Below are 16,656 nucleotides of genomic sequence, written 5' to 3' on the forward strand. Positions count from 1 at the left end.
CATTTTAAATCGGGACCTGGGTCATGGATTTCTGCAAATACCCGATGGCATTGATCTAGATCCCCTACTGGCTTGTTTTTTGTTTTTTTTTTTAAACCGTTCGAATGAAGCAACCACAAATGCCCATTTACATCTGGTGGGTTTGTGCTTTTAAAAAAATAAGAGAATCCTTGTGGTTGGCAATTGTCTAGAAAGTTCTCAAGGAAACAAGTCTGTAGAAATGTGACCTGCATCTTAAAATTCCAGTGGGGCTGTTGCGACCTTGGGCTTTGTCATCAGATCTCAGCAAGGACCTATTTTAGACTGAAGCGCCTCCCCCTGTCTGAGGGGCTAACAGGACGAAACCAACCTGTCTCTCAGGGCTTCGTGCTTCAAGTCAAGAAGTAAAGGAATCGAGTCTTTGAACGCCTTCATCTTTGCCTCTAAGTGGTAGGCCACCGTTAAATTTCGGACCTGCCGGGGCAGCTTTCTGAGGGACTTGAGAAAACCGTCGATTCCTTCCTGGAGGAACTGAACATTCAGGTTGACCCAGAGGGTCTGGGACCATTCTGCTTTCGCAGCCTGGAAATGGGTGAGAAACAGTCCCATCAACAAGGCCCCTCTGACCTGCGGGAGCCTGTACTCCATCCTTGGGTTAGGGTTTGCAAACCAGAGCGCCCATCTAGCCACGGGAACCTCAGCTTCTCAAAAGGAAATACGGATTACTGGCTCCAAAATACAAACAAAATTATTCCAACTTTTTCAAGGCCCGGCCAAAATAATGCGGTCTCTTGAGGATGTGTGGAGTCCAAAAATACGTCTTTCTTGGCAGAGGAGAAAAGGGAGAATCAGTATCAGGCATCTCTTAAGTCACAGAACATCTTCATTCCTAAAGCCTGTATTTCATTCAGGCACGGTCCTAATGTGCTTCTCTTTCCCAGTAAAAGCAGCTACGTTTACAAAATACTTATAATTTGGATGATCCTGCCAGATTAGCGTACAGACAATCAGCATTTTGTGCTGGATTTCCTGATATTTAGCCTAGAAAGTACTACCTTATATAAAACTTACCATCTTGCAGAGTCTGCATTTGCAACCTGTGACCACAAGGCTCAATGGGGTTGTTTGGAGTCACGAAATGTATTTAACAGAAAATTGTGTTAATTGATGAAATATACAAATGGTCATCTTTTGACTTAGATGTAAATGACATTAAGATATATTTACAATTTTTCATTTTTTTCTTCATCTTCTGAAAAGATATTAAAAGCTCAAACACATTTTTAGATTATTTTGAGATGACATTCACAAGTCGTTAACTTTTCTTTGCAAAAATTTAATGAGAGATGAATCAGAAAGAAACTAAAAGTACTTTTTGGAGTTCCTACACCTAAACATACAGCCTGTCCATCATTAATGGGCCTTTCTTCCCTCCACCCTCCGTTCCCCTCCCCTCTCTCACTGACACATTTGGAAACACCTCATCTATGGTTAAATCCACTCCTTGCATTTGTTCAGTGCTCAACACCTACCCCCAGACAGCCAACCATGATGGCTGAGGACCTCATTTACTGGCCTCAGTCTAAATCCAAGGCCCTAATGCTGCCTTCCCTTGGGGCGCAACTGCTGCCCCATTCTTTCCCATATCACCACCTCACCCCTGCTTCATTATCCTCAACCGGCCACACTCCTCCTGCTCCTTCTCCTCTCTGATCATCTTGCTACGCACGTCTCTGAAGCAATCAGAACAGACCGTTCAACATCTCCCACCGGAAGCACATCTGGGCATATGCTCTGCCTTCCCCATATGACCCTACTGACTCCAACCCGAGGCCACATGCCAACCCCACCCTTTCCCTTGGACTCAAGGACAACAGACATCACGCAAGCAAGTCTCCCTTCCATCTCCTATCACTGTGTTTCCGCCCTCCTGGATCATTCCCATCACTAGGCAATTCCCATTTTTATTTCTCCCATCATAAAAAAAATTATCCTGACCCCACGTCCCTTCTACCCAACCGCCACTCACTTCTCTGCTTCCCTTCGCAAAAAAACACATTGGGAAACTTGTCTAGATTTGGCACCTCTGATTCCTCTCTCCCCATTCTTTTTCATCTTTTGGGGGGATGATTAACTGGCATATATAATTCGACACATTTAGACGCACAATTTGCCACATTTGGGCATGTGTGCCCACCCATGAGGTCATCACCACAGTCGAGATCATGAACTCGTTCACGGCTCTCAAAAGTCTCCCCCTGACTCTCTGTAACTCCCCCCACCACCACCACACGCATTGCCCTGCTTTCCGCCATGATGAATTCATGGGCATGTTCTAGAACTGTATGCAGACGGAATCCTACAGGAGGTGCTCTTCGGTGTCTCAGCAAGATGATTTTGAGACCATCCACATCGCTGCCCTAGGACATCAATAGTTCAATACTTTCTACGACTTTCTCGAATTCCATGCGATGGACTGGCACAGTTTACCCACGCACCTGGTGGGGCACTGGGTTGTTTCTAGTCTTGGGTTAGCACAAGTAAATCTGCTGTGAACACGGATGTAAAAGTCTTTGCAGGGACCTATGCTTTCTTTGTTTTGGAGCAAATACCTTGGACTCTAATCAGGTCGGTGGCTACTATTCCGTTGAAATGTTTCTCCCCAAGGTCACTGTGGCCTCTGCGAATGAAATTCTGTGTTCATTCCACACACCTCCCCCACACACAGCATGTGGGGCAGTCCGACAGCCCTGCCACCTGGAAAGGCTGTTTTCACTTGGCTTCCAAGACATTCTACTCACCTGTTTATCCTCCTCCTCTGAGACCTCTCTTTGTTCTCCTTTCCTTTTAGGGGCATCTTCTTGTGATATCTGATGTTGGAGAATCCCACTACCTGCAGTACCAGGCTGAATAGTGCCCCCCCCCAGAACTCATATCACCCTGGAACCTCAGAACGTGACCTTATGTGGAGATCAGGCCTTTGCAGATGGAACTCAGTAAGAAGCGGTCACGCTGAAGAAGGACAGGCCCTAAATCCAAAGACTGCCCCCAGGGAAAACCTGCTCCTGGCTCAGGGCTTGCTCAAATGCCACCACCTTGAGCCACCACCTTCCTCCCCTGGGAACCTCCGTGCTCTGTCGACTGTAACCCTATTACACATCAGAGGACGATGGTGATTGGTTCACGGGACAGCACGATGGTTAACTTTATGGGTGAACTTGACCGAGCCAAAGGTGCATGGGTATTTGGTTAAACATCATTCCAGACAACATTTCCCAGGGCATTTCTGGGTGATATTAACATTGCAATCAGCAGCCTGAGTAAAGCAGATTTCCCTCCCCGGGGAGGCTGGGCCTCATCCAATCCACTCAAGGACCAGAGAGAAAAAGACTGAGGAAGAAAGGATTCTCCGTCTGTCTTCAAGCTGGGACACCAGCCTTCTCCTGCCTTTGAGCCCAGACCTGAGCCAGAGCTACACTGTCAGCTGCCTGGGTCTCCAGCTTGCCAACTCCACATATTGGGACTTCTACTCTCCGTACCTGTGTGAACCGATTCCTTACAACAAATCTATTTGGTGGGGCACCTGGCTGAGTCACTGGGTAGAGCATATGACTCCTGATCTTGGGGTCATGACTTTGAGCCCACATTGGACACAGAGTTTACATTAGATAGATAGGTAGATAGATAGATAGATGATAGATTGATCAATCAATGATTTGGTGCCTATTTGTTCTATTTCTTGGGAGAACCAAACTTAAACATTCTCTCCTGGGGACGCAAGAGGGCAGAAATGGCATGGGCAGATGCAACTCCCTTCCAGACCCTCCCCTCCAACCAGCACAGAGCTGGGCTCTACCGAGCAGAGGGAAGTGGTAGAGGAACAAGTGAATGAATGGCGTGAATTTGCATGGGGAACAAACCTTAAGAGGACATCCAAATGTCACGATAGTTGCTATTTTGTTTTAAAAGATTTTGATTTGAGAGAGAGAAAGAGCATGAGAGGGGGCTGAGGGAGAGGGAGAAGCAGCCTCCCCACTGAGTTGGGTGCCTGACTCGGGGCTCGATCCCAAGATGCCAGGATCACAACCAGAGCCAAAGGCAGACGCTTAACCGACTGAGCCACCCAGGTGCCCCGACAGCTATTACTTTTAATTTCCACTTTCAACTAAAATGGTTCACCCCACTCCTTACCCAAGCTCTAGCCACAAAAGGGAGTGTTCTTTTTTATTATTGTGGTAAAATACACATGACATTTACCATTTTAAGCACTTTCACGTGTCCTATTCAGCGATATCAAGTATAGTCACCATGTTGGGCAATCACCACCATCCAGTTCCACGACTTTCTCCCCAAAGGGCAACAAACCCTGGATCCGTTGGCAATCGCTCCCCATCACTGCCTCCCAAGAGCCAAAGTGAGAGCTTCTACAAAATTGGCCCCCGTCTCCTTATCATGGTGGCCTCACAATCCAGTGGGCCCTGTTAGTCCTCACACTGCCTTCAGGGAGGGGCGTGCGGCCGGACACTTACCTTCAGTCCTTCGTAGAGCTCGTAGATGGCCTTCAGCCCGTTCATTTCCTTCTGCACTTTGAGCAGCTCTGGGTACATTGTAATTGGAAGATCAAAAAGTTTCTCAGCATTAGCTAGCTCCTGGCGGTTCCTTTCATGTTTCGTGAGCTCTCTTTCAAAAGAGGCTAAAAGTTCTACTCCTGGTGAATAAGTAAACACATAGATCAGTGAGTGCCTAGAAATACAAGAAATCATAGGCAGTGGACATAAACTATCACTCCATCCACAGAAGCCATCTGGGAAGACACTTTGGGAGTTACCACAACTGTAGCTCTCCGTCATTCCAAAGGAAACCAGAGGGCCAGGTTACGTATGTGAAATTTTCCAGTTAGAAAACTCTGTCTCCTTTGCATTTATCACTCAATCCACCTGGGCAACACAAGAGAATCCCCATGGGAGCTTTAAAAATCTTGCCATCGGGACCACCCTCCAAAACAACGGGATCGGACTCTTTGGATCTGGGCCCCAGGCATCCATGTGCTTTTGGGATCCTCAGGTGAACCTAGTGTACAGTCAAGGTCAAACACCAGGGCTCCATTCCATCATCCCGTGAAGTTCTGAAGCAAACCACAGTCGAGTACCTCAGCCAGTCCAACAGGAACATTCTTACCTTTATCAAGATCGTCACCAACAGAACCAGGGCCTTCACGGTAAAAACGCTTTGCAAAATCCTCTATCTGCTGTCTGTAATTTGATATTTCACCTCGAGTAATCTGAGAAGGGCAGGATTGCATTAATTTATCCCAAGGGATATTTGTGAATATCTTTACTCAGAAAGCAGAAAATTTAAAAGGTACCTCTGTGAAAGTTCTCTTGATGCTCCCAAGAGCATGTTCCACATTCACAGAGTCGTTAAACAGATTCAACCACATGTTTTCGATGTTGTTAACCAGTTCTTTCTCTGCATCAGAAGGCTAATAAAAAAAATTTTTTAATTAAAAAAAAAAAAAACAGAACAAATAATAAGTGGTCTGCAAATTGGAACTGGAATTCTGGTCAAAGCTACTCCCCCCAAGGATTTCTGCTTCTAATAATAGCAGGCTGGCTTATTTGAGCTCATGAGAAAACTGCTTCGATTAGAAAAAAATTATATATTTATAATGCAAACAAAATCAGGATGAAATCACATTTAAAAATAACTAAATTAAAAAAAAATAACTAAATAACACAGACAGAAAGAGAGATAACCTAGAGAGCTAAGCCCTTCATAAACTAAAATCCAGCTTTGAATCAACACAATGTCCAATTAAAATAAGGTTATCTTAGCTTGCTGGTACATCCAGCTGTGCTGTCTGTCAGAAGCAAAAACACATCTTCTCTAATGAAACACAACATCTGGAGCCTCCAATTCTCTCTACAAATTTGTTACGTACAATGTCCAGAACTCAATAAGAAATAACAGGTAGATAAGGATCAAAATGACTTGAAGGAAACCAAGAGACACACAGACAATACAAGCAGACCCTAATGAGCTCTAAGACACAGAATTTTAAAAAGTTTTACTGGGGCGCCTGGGTGGCTCAGTGGGTTAAAGCCTCTGCCTTCAGCTCAGGTCTTGACCTCAGGGGCCTGGAATCGAGCCCCACATCAGGCTCTCTGCTTGGCAGGGAGCCTGCTTCCTCCTCTCTCTGCCTGCCTCTCTGCCTACTTGTGATCTGTCTCTGCCAAAGAAATAAATAAAATCTTTAAAAAAATTGTTTAAAAAGTTTTACTTAGTAGATGGAAGCAAAGACAACATTGAGAACTTTTCTTTTAAATAGAAAAATACAAATTTTGCAACACTGTACATTTTTCTGATGAGAGGACCTCTAGCTTTTTAGGCTATCGCTCAGTGAAGGTGTTCAAAGCAGTCAAGCAACATAAACTCTGAAATACAAATCTTAGGCAAATGAAGACTTATAATGGTTATCTGCTTCTTCTTTCTAGTCTGCTTTTCCAGCTGATTCTTTTTGAGTGTATGTGACATACAGCTTGAAAAATTTTGCATGCAGTTTCATGGAGAGGTCAAACCCCCTCAAACTCCTCCACAGACTTCTAAAGATCCTTGAAACCACCCTAAATGACCCCTGATAAAGATAACTGAATTATTATTCTCTACCCATTTCTTTTATCACATCCTCCTCCTCCCTCACTCTCCCTCTCTCACTTATCATTTTTGCAAAAGCCTTTTACTTATTAAAGGAAGTTAACACCAAAAATAATAAGAAAAAAGAGGGGAAAAAAACAAACAAAACAAGGGGGAGAATCAACATGGTGTGCAGTTACAAATCAATCTATGAAAAAATACTACTTGAGCCACGCAAGATCAAGAAATAATCTGTTTCCATTATTCTAAATAACTGTGGGGTTGCTTTGCATTTAAATGTTCTTACTTAAAGTCATATTTGAGGGGCACCTGGGTGGCTCAGTGGGTTAAAGCCTCTGCCTTCAGCTCAGGTCATGATCTCAGGGTCTTGGGATCAAGCCCCACATCAGGCTCTCTGCTCAGGGGAGAGCCTGCCTCCCACCCTCTCTCTGCCTGTCTCTCTGCCTACTTGTGATCTCTGTCTGTCAAATAGATAAATAAATTTTTTTTAAATGTCATATTTGAGAAACATTTCTGAAAAGGGTCTTAGAATTCAATGATAAGAAAATCATTCACTCACAAAGACATTATACATCGCCATGGTGCGGTATCGCTCCTGGACATCCCTGTATCTCAGTTCCATGATCAGAGATTTACTTCTAATTTCTGCAATGGTTGCAAGGACAAACTTGAGATCTTCAAGGGTATTGGGGCTCTTCTTCAGGTTCTTGGTCAGGGTCTAGAAAAGAAAGGACAAAGGACACTTAATGAACCTAGAAAAAAACAGTCTGAAGGGAAGACCCAACTTTCATGAGAAGCAGTTTCATTAAAACCAGTGATCCGCTACCTCCATCTCTTCATGGAGACTATAAAGCTCCTCCTTTGCAGACTCATTGAGAAGCTTCCCAAGTGAGGTCACCCAAGACTTGGCATTTTCCTGCACGGTGTTTGCCAGAGGCCCTAGCTGGAGCCTGATGCAGTGCTCATCCTTGATTAAAGGGTGACGCAGGACATCTTGGGCTATCTTGGAATAGAACTGCAACTTTTCATCATACGCCACACAAGGAGGTCTCTTGGCGGCGAACTTTTCCATCACAATGGCTTTGTCCAATTTCCACAGAGGTCGGTACCTCTTCCATTTCTGGAGGTACTTCATAAGACTCATCAGAATCCTGTGGACATTCTGGGGGATCATAACAGCTTGTTCAATGATCTGAGGGTTCACTGAAATATCACTGTAGAAGCTGATTATAACAAGTTCTTCTTCCTCCCCCTTCTGAGGGGGGCATTCTATGCAACTGCCATGCATCCATCGAACAAAATGCTGGCAAAAGAAGAATCGGGGGAAAAAGACAGCACTTCAGTATTTATCTTGCTTCCTATGTATATATCTATATGCAAGAATAAGTCTTGCTAATAATGGAAATCACTTTATTATTTTTTCCCTTTCACATTTTTACCATGGTTAAAAAAAAAAAACACATGATGTAGAATTTACCATTTTAGCCATTTAAAGGGTTTCTAATTCAGTTACACTAAGTACATTCACAGTGCTGTATAACCCTCATCATGACCTCATTCTAGAAGTTTTTATCACTGAATTACCTATTAGTACTTACCCCCCATTTCTCCCATTCCCCAGCCCTTGGCAAGCACTGTTCTACTCTCTGCCTCTAGGAGTTTGACTTCATTTTTTATTTAAATTTTAGTTAACATACAGTGCAATATTGGTTTCCCGATGGAACAGGAGAAAATATTTGCAAATGACATATCTAATAAAAGGCTAGTATGCAAAATCTATAAAGAACTGATCAAACTCAATAACTCCCCCCAAAAATAACCCAGTTAAGAAAGAGGAAGAAGACATGAACAAAGAAAACATCCAGATGGCCAACAAACACAGAAGATGCTCAACATCACTCATCATCAGGGAAATGCCAGTCAAAACCATGAGATACCACCTCACACCTGTCAGAGTGGCTAAAATTAACAACACAAGAAACAACAGGTGTTGGTGAGGATGCGGAGAAAGGGGAACCCTCCTACACTCTTGGTGGGAATGCAAGCTGGTGCAACCCCTCTAGAGAACGGTATGGAGGCCCCTCAGAAAGTTCAAAATAGAATTACTCTGCCATCCAGCAATTGCCTCCTAGGTATTTACTTATAGGATACAAAATACAGATTCAAAGGGGTACCTGCATCTCAGTGTTTATAGCAACATTATCAACATTAGCCAAACTGTGGGGAGAGCCAACACATCCACCACTGACAAGTGGATAAAGAAGATGTGGTCTATACATACAATGGAATATGACTCAATCATCAAAAAGAATAAAATCTTGCCATTTGCCATGACATAGATGGAGCCAACATGTATAATGCTGAGCAACAGATGAATATATGGGAAGTGGGGGAGAAAGGAGAGAAACAAACCATGAGAGACCTCTTCAGGACAGAAAACAAACAGGGTTGATGGAAGGAGGCAGGTGGGGGATGGGCTAGGTGGGGGAGGGGCCTCAAGGAAGGCATCGGTTGTGATGAGCACTGGGTGTTGCAGGTAAGTGATGAATCACGGAATTCTACTCCTGAAATCACTTTATTATTAATAAATCATGCTAGATTACAAAAATGACCACAATCCTTGGTTCCTCCCATCAAGGGATGAGTTCATTGGCAAAGCTCTATCATGAGAGGGTCTATTTTCCCACATGCCCTAGCGTGTGACTTAACTTGACCAACGGAAAGGGGCAGACATGGTCTTGTGCCAGCTGTGGCCCAGCCGCTGCCCTCCTCATGCTCTTGAAACTGCACAAGCAGCAGATGAATGCACTTGAGCTAGCTTAGCAGACGATGGCAAGCCACACGCAGGAGAACCATGGTGCCCCAGCCAACAGCCAGGTGATCATCAGACCTGTGACCGAGCACAGCCAGGACCAGAAGAACCTCTCAGCAGAACCCAGCCCACAGAACCATGAGCAAAGAAATTCAGTTACTGTTTTAAGCCACTAAGACCTAAAGTAAATTATTATGGAAAAAAATAACTTTTAAATTAACAATAGCCATCCACTTCCTAAACATCAGTTTCCATAGATGGAGAAACATAAAGTCAGGAAAATGGACCCCCCCAGGGTCCCAGAATGATCTATGAATTTGCCACCCCTTTGCAACACAGTCAAGATTCCCTCTTCCTGGGGCACCTGGTTGGCTCAGTTGATAAGCACCTTCCTTCGGCTCAGGTCATGAATCCAGGGTCCTGGGATAGAGTCCCACATCAGATCCCCTGCTCAGCAGGGAGACTGCTTCTCCCTCTGCCCTTCCCACCACTTGTGCGCGCTCTCTCTCTCTCTCTCTCAAATAAATAAAATCTTAAAATAAATAAATCTGAAAAAAAAAAAAAGAAAAAAGAAGGAAAGAAAGAGCAGGCAGGCAGGTGATAGCTGAAGACCATGGTAAGGAGTTCAGATTATGTTCTAATGCAGCGTGAAGTCATCCAGGGTTTTTGTAGAAGAGATCTGATGTGAAATGACTCATGCTTTAAAAAGCTAACTCTGGTCCTCCTCTCTCATGGCTGAGAAGATATTGTGGAAGCTTCTGCAGTCATCCAGGTGTGGAATGACGCACAGGAGTCAACCAGGCTTCCCAGGGCCGGGATGTGGACGGATGGGAGGAAACAGAAGGACCAACGCTGGCTCCTAGGTTTCTGGCTCATGCGATTAGGTTGGTGCTCATGCCAGTTTCCTGCAATAAGACAACCTGGGGCAGGAACAAGTTGCAGGATAGGAAGTCAAGAATTCCACCTTGGACATGCCAAGGCTCAGGTCAGAGCAGACTCCCCCAGGGGGCATGTGACTCGAATAGCAGGGTGAGCAGCAGAGAGGTCTGGGCTGGGGACAGACGTGGGTGGTCATCTCCAGAGGAGTAGGATTAAAAGCCATGGGACTGGTTATGATTGCATGGAGAGGAGAAAAGGGAGCTGGGATCAAGCCAGCGTGGGCCACTCTGGCCTCGAGAGGTGTAGAGGAAGAGCCAGGAAGGAGAACAGTCTGGACGAGGAGCAGAGCAGAGCCTGGGTTCGCCACCTCCTTAGCAACTTGCTTCCCAAAGCCTGTGGGCCAGCTGTCAGGGGCGACGGGCCCCCTGTGAATCGACACAGACACGTCCGCCCTTACCTTGGTGATCTCCACACAATTTCGGACACAGTGGACGCACATTTTGTCGATCTCACTCGCGTTGGGATGCAAGATGATCTCTGGAGCCGTCAGGATGGTATCCGTTTGAAACAAAGGAACGTTCCCAAGGATTAGAGAATTAAAAGACTGCAGATTCCTGGGAGGGGTTAATAAAAGAGACCCAGGGCTCCCTGGAGTGACGTACATCCAACACTCGAGGGAAACCGCTAGCATCACAAAAGCCACACGTGAAAACCTGCTGTGAGGAACAGCTCATGTCATAGCAGACAGTGTACACTGAGTTTCGTTATATACCCTTGTTTGGACCTACATTTCTAAATAGCTCATTTCTACTTTTGGGAAGTGGATTTCAGTTGGAAGACACTTTAACAGTGCTGACTTCCAGAAACTCTTCCACCTGGCTCGGAAAAATGGTCTTCATACAGGCTTTGTCTTCCCCCAGAAAGTCCCTCACGCTTGTAGCTTGCTCCGGGTCTTCTGGATGCAGCTCAAAGGTGGCCTCTGGAGGTCTTTTTGACCACCCAGTTAACACAGCTGCTCTGTTTTCTCCCAGGAACACTATTCTGCCTTATTTCTTTCATAGAAATCATGTTGGTTATGTCTGGTTCCTTGTGTTTTGTATCTCTCCTATGAAGATGGAGAAGCTCCAGAAGGATAGGGTCCAGTGCCTGGCACATGCAGGCTCTAAGAAACCTGTGAATGAATGAGTGGATGGATGGATGGATGGGTGGATGGAAGGGTGGATGGGGAAGATGGATGGATGGATGGATGGATGGATGGATGGATAGTTGGATGGATGGCTCACATAGCATATTAGAAAGGGAAACATCACAGGAAGTGTCCTATATAAGGGGCTGCTACAGGAATCTAAGTTAGAAACAATTTAAAAAATAAAATGTGTAGAACACAGTTTTTTATAAACGATCAACTTAGTGAAATTTATCAAACTGGGTCCACCCCTGGGGATAAAAATATATTATATGTTTATAAAAAATTTAAAAAAAAAACTAGGTCCAGGAAGCAAGACAACCAAAGGTGCTTATTTTATTTATCAATGTCTTGTTCCAAAGTAGATTTTATCAGCTCACAAAAATAGCTGCAGTAAGAGACCCTAAAATCAGAGTGGGATAAAATATGAAAGAAAGGAAACTAATCACAGATGTTTAATGAAGTTATCACTGACCCAGATTCACATTCTAGCCCTTCTTCTCACTAGATGTGTGTGTGTGGCCTTAGGCAAGTCACCTATCCTCCCAACAGTCTGTGAAAAATGAGGAGGAGATTGTAGAGAGTGTAACATGAGCCTGTGCACAGTAAGCTCCCATATGTGATAGATTTTAAATATATATATATATATATACCTAGAGCCAAGAATGAGACAATACAAACATAAGTACCTATAAACTTGCTGCATTTAGGCTACAAATTGGGCTCTGAGTTTCCCAGCAGCCAAGGAGAAAAGGGAAAGCTATGAAGTCAACAATTCACAGTACCCACACCATTTAAAAACAAAACAACAGAAAAATGACAGAGAAAAAAGAAAACTCCTTAAAAAAAAAAAATGACAGAAAGAAAACTTTTTCAGGAGACTAGGATCAGAAGGGATGCTAGAAAAATTTCTTCTGGGGTTCTTCACAAAGAAGGGGTTGCATGATGAAATGAATACCACCCTTGACAATATGGAGGTAAGAGTCCCAGTGTGATGTTCCCATCACACTGACTTAGGGTCATTCTAGGAAACCAAACTAGGAATTCCTAGAATGATCCTTAGTCAATGTGATGAAGCTCAGGCAGTGAGCTTTGAGCTGGTCTAGCTGAGGTGCTGAGCTGTGGGCTGAGAGCTCTAGAAGGGACAGGAGAGCCTTGCCTGTTGTGAGGTTGGCCCACGTAATAGACATTCAACACATATGTGATGGCCATCCCAGCCAAGGATTTGCTATAGACCATCAGGGAGAATAATCGGGTCATATGTCCTTCAGTTCAGCCTCTCTCAATACAGGGGAGGTTATCACCTAGGATTTGGGTAATATTGAGTGACAGGATGTATGTCTTTAGGATAGCTGAATAAGGGGAGGGAAATCATTTCCTTTTCAGAATGTCGAGGGGCCTAATAAGAATGAGAGCCAAATGGGAAAGTCACCCTTCCGTCCTGGGAGCGCCCTTCAACCAGAAAGTGGACTTACTGTCCAGATGATTTCTTCTCTGCATTTTATGACTCTGTCTCCAGCTATTCATATATGTAAATTATTTTAATCTATGCCCCCCGTCTTTAAAACAGGCAACAAGATTAACTTACTTCAGGATGAGCTTCGTCAAGACCTCATAAATTTTACGTTCCCAGTATTCGTAATAGGAACCCAGCTTGGGAGCCTTGCCCGTGTTGGTGTGGATGACCAGACCCTCGACTTTGGTCAGTAGAGGCCCAATGGCAAGATACCACCTGACCATGTGATCCACATCTTTGGCCCTTTCCCTTTCGATGTGCTCAAAGAACTCCTTCACGCCTGTAGAGGAAGACATCGGTTACCATTCTTCGTGAGTGCAGGAAAGGACATTACTCCCAAAGCAATCCAAATATCAGCTATATCTCTTAGAAACCAGGGAGGGAGACAAACCATAAGAGACTCTTAATCTCAGGGGACAAACTGAGGGTTGCTGGGGGCGGGGGGGGGATGTGGTAGTTGGGTGATGGACATTGGCATGGAGGGATGCGGTGTGTGCTATGGTGAGTGTTGTGAATTCTGTAAGCCTGATGAAGCACAGACCTGTACTCCTGAAACAAATAATACATTATATGTTAATTTTTTAAAAAAATACAAAACCAGCCTCTAACCTAGACTGAAAGAAAATAAGTCAATACCAAAAGTTAAGACATGCCCTAATCAAAAAACAAACGACAACTCGGGAATGCCCACTGTGCCTGCTAAAGCATACTCCATACATAAGAGGGCTTTTAGATCTTCGCGCAACCTTGCTTTTCTTTAATTGCTTTTTGACTTGTCTAAGACCATGTAAAAGACCTTGTTTAAACAAGTAAATGTCAGCCCATAAGAACACACTCTACTTTACTGTTACAAAGTTATTGACAAAAATACTCCTGATTGTCACAGACCCCAGAATTTGAAAACTGTCTAAGCAACATAGAAAACATGGCAAAAAGAAAGAATTACTCATGATCCTTTCAAGTAAGTGACTGAGATCTTTGGGAATGGTTTTGTTCCATTTGTGGAACAAGTGTGTGTGTGTGTGTGTGTGTGTGTGAGCACGTGTGCAATCATAACCAACAGTTGGGGGTATTTTTTCCATTTCTTCTGTTATCAGAGAAACAAGAAATCATATCTACCTGGAAGATCTTCCTCATTTTTGGGTGCTGGATATTTAAAGAGGTTTATAGACTCTATTAACATAAGCCTGTTAGAAATGTCATCTGCATTCTTATGAATTTGGTGGACAAGGGATTCAAATTTCCCAATGGCCTGTTTGCACCGAGTTATGTAGTCAGCAATACCTTTGGGGAAAAAAGAAAGAGAAAGGAGAAAAAAAAAAGATATTTCGCTTTCAAACTCTTTCTTTCCATATGCTGCCCACCAACATCTGGGAGGTTAATACTGGCATCTGGTCACAGGAAAGACCCTGCTCATCTCATCCCCTTGGGTCTTGGTCAGGGCTAATATCCCCTTAGTACTCTTAGGGATGAGGACAAGGACCCCTGTACTCAGAATCCACCAGGGATGCCTGGGGGGCTCAGTTGGTGAAACGTCCACCTTTGGCTCAGGTCATGATCCCAGGGTCCTGAGATCAAGCCCCACGTTGGGCTCCCTGCTCAGTGGGGAGACTGTTTCTTCCTCTCCCTTGCCACTGTTTTGCACTCTCTCTTAAATAAATAAATAAAATAAAATAAAAAAAGAATCAATCAAATGATACATTTTCTCGGTTCAGATTTTAGCTAATCATCACCTAGAGCAGGAGAGGTAGTGAGGAGAAAGAGAAGGTTCAACTCCGTTGTCTTCCCACTGCTATGGAAACACGAACCTTCCACTCTACCCTACTCTGCTTCCAGTCTCCTCTGGCCCGTTGTTTGGAAAAGTAGCCAGTAATGACATGAATTGTAAACCTGGACATTTTTCACAAAGCAATCCAAACATCAGCTGTATCTCTTAGAAACCAGGGATGGAGACAGACTCTTAATCTCGGGGAACAAACTGAGGGTTGCTGGAGAGGAGGGGGGTGGGAGGGATGGGGTGGCTGGGGGATGGCCATTGGCATGGAGGGATGCCAGGCAGTGGTTTAAGCATGTCACTGTCATCAAGTGTTTACAACAATCCCGTGAACTGGGTACTAAGATGATGCTGACATTACAGATAAGGACACTGGGCCTCCACAAAGTTCAGTCACAAGGGTAGAGCTGGACTTTTAACCCAGGGGGTTTAACTCGGCAGCCCAAGTCCAAATATGCATGTTCTCCATTCAGAGAAGGGAAGAAGAGAACGAAATGACAAGGAGAAGAGGGGAGAATATTTGAAAAGGGGAAAAAAGAAGAGCAAAAATGCCTTGCTTATTTAAAAAAGCAAAGGGCACATGCTTTAATGAGCAATGGGTGTTGTACCCAAATAATGAATCATGGAACACTACATCAAAAACTGTACTGTATGGTGTATATACTGATGGTGACTAACATAATAAAAAATAAAACAAAAATAAAATTAAATTTAAAAAGAAAGGGAGGGCGCCTGGGTGGCTCAGTCAGTTAAGCACCTGCCTTCGGCTCAGGTCATGAACCCAGGGTCCTGAGATTGAGCCCCACACCGGGCTCTCTGCTTGCAGAGAGCCTGTTTCTCCCTTTCCCTCTGCCATGGAGAGAAGCCAACCAGCTAGGGACCTTGGGACCCAAAGAATGAGTTCCTTTTCCTTCTATATCTCAGACTTAGAGATTAAGAAACTGGCAACCCTAGGGTAGGGAGAGGGCGGTTGGGTTATGGACATTGGGGAGGGTATGTGCTATGGTGAGTGCTGTGAAGTATGTAAGCCTGAGGATTCACAGACCTGTACCCCTGGGGCAAATAATACATTATATGTTAATAAAAATAATTTTAAAAAAAGAAACTGGCAACCCATAAATGCTAAAGCCCCAAAAATTGTGTTCTGTCTAGCCAAAAGAAAGGAACATCCTGACAAGACAGAAAATTTTACAAAGTAACTGCTCTACTCTAGCCAAACGCCACAGAAAAAACTGTGACCTCACCCAAACCCTTGCCAATAAGGACCAGTTGGGGGCCTAGATGTCCACATTCATACTACTGTGATGAGGCACCCTGATCCCTCTACCAGAGAAGGCCATGGAGGTAAAAGGGACCATGTACAAAAAATTGTATGTCTATAAATTAGCAACAAACAAGTAGACACCAAAATTAAAAACACAGTATCATTTACAACCATTCATCAAAGATAAAATACTTGAGCATAAATCTAACAAAACATGTACAAAACTTGTATGTTGAAAACTAAACAGTGCTAATGAAAGAAATAAAAAATGTAAATAAATGGAAAGATATACCATGTTCATGGATTGCAAAGCTCAACAGAGTTCAGATATCAATTTTCCTTAAATTGATATACATAGCTAACATAATTCCCATCAAAATCCCAGTAAGCATTTTTTGGTAAATATAAACAAGATTATTCTAAAATTTATATGGAAAATCAAAGGAACTGGAACAGCCAAAACAATTTTCCTGAGGAAAAAAAATGGGAAGAATCAATCTAGCCAATTTCCAGACTTAACCTATATCTACAGTAATCAAGACTGTGATACTGGCAGAGGAACAGACACATAGATCAATGGAAAAGAATAAAG

The 16,656-nt window shown here is 43.8% G+C and overlaps 1 protein-coding gene across 1 annotated transcript in view; it reads right to left on the bottom strand.

The window, feature by feature from the left end:
- The window catches only part of DNAH10 (dynein axonemal heavy chain 10), a 140,082-nt gene that overhangs the window by 88,293 nt on the left and 35,133 nt on the right, over positions 1–16,656 (bottom strand). The window contains 9 exon segments of the mRNA XM_059408227.1: positions 350–561; positions 4,509–4,687; positions 5,158–5,260; positions 5,345–5,461; positions 7,193–7,351; positions 7,460–7,936; positions 10,782–10,938; positions 13,099–13,306; positions 14,146–14,310. Of these exon segments, the coding sequence (XP_059264210.1) occupies positions 350–561; positions 4,509–4,687; positions 5,158–5,260; positions 5,345–5,461; positions 7,193–7,351; positions 7,460–7,936; positions 10,782–10,938; positions 13,099–13,306; positions 14,146–14,310 (1,777 nt within the window).

This window comes from Mustela nigripes, chromosome 8, assembly GCF_022355385.1.
Source record: "Mustela nigripes isolate SB6536 chromosome 8, MUSNIG.SB6536, whole genome shotgun sequence".
In the NCBI taxonomy this organism is placed as follows: domain Eukaryota; kingdom Metazoa; phylum Chordata; class Mammalia; order Carnivora; family Mustelidae; genus Mustela; species Mustela nigripes.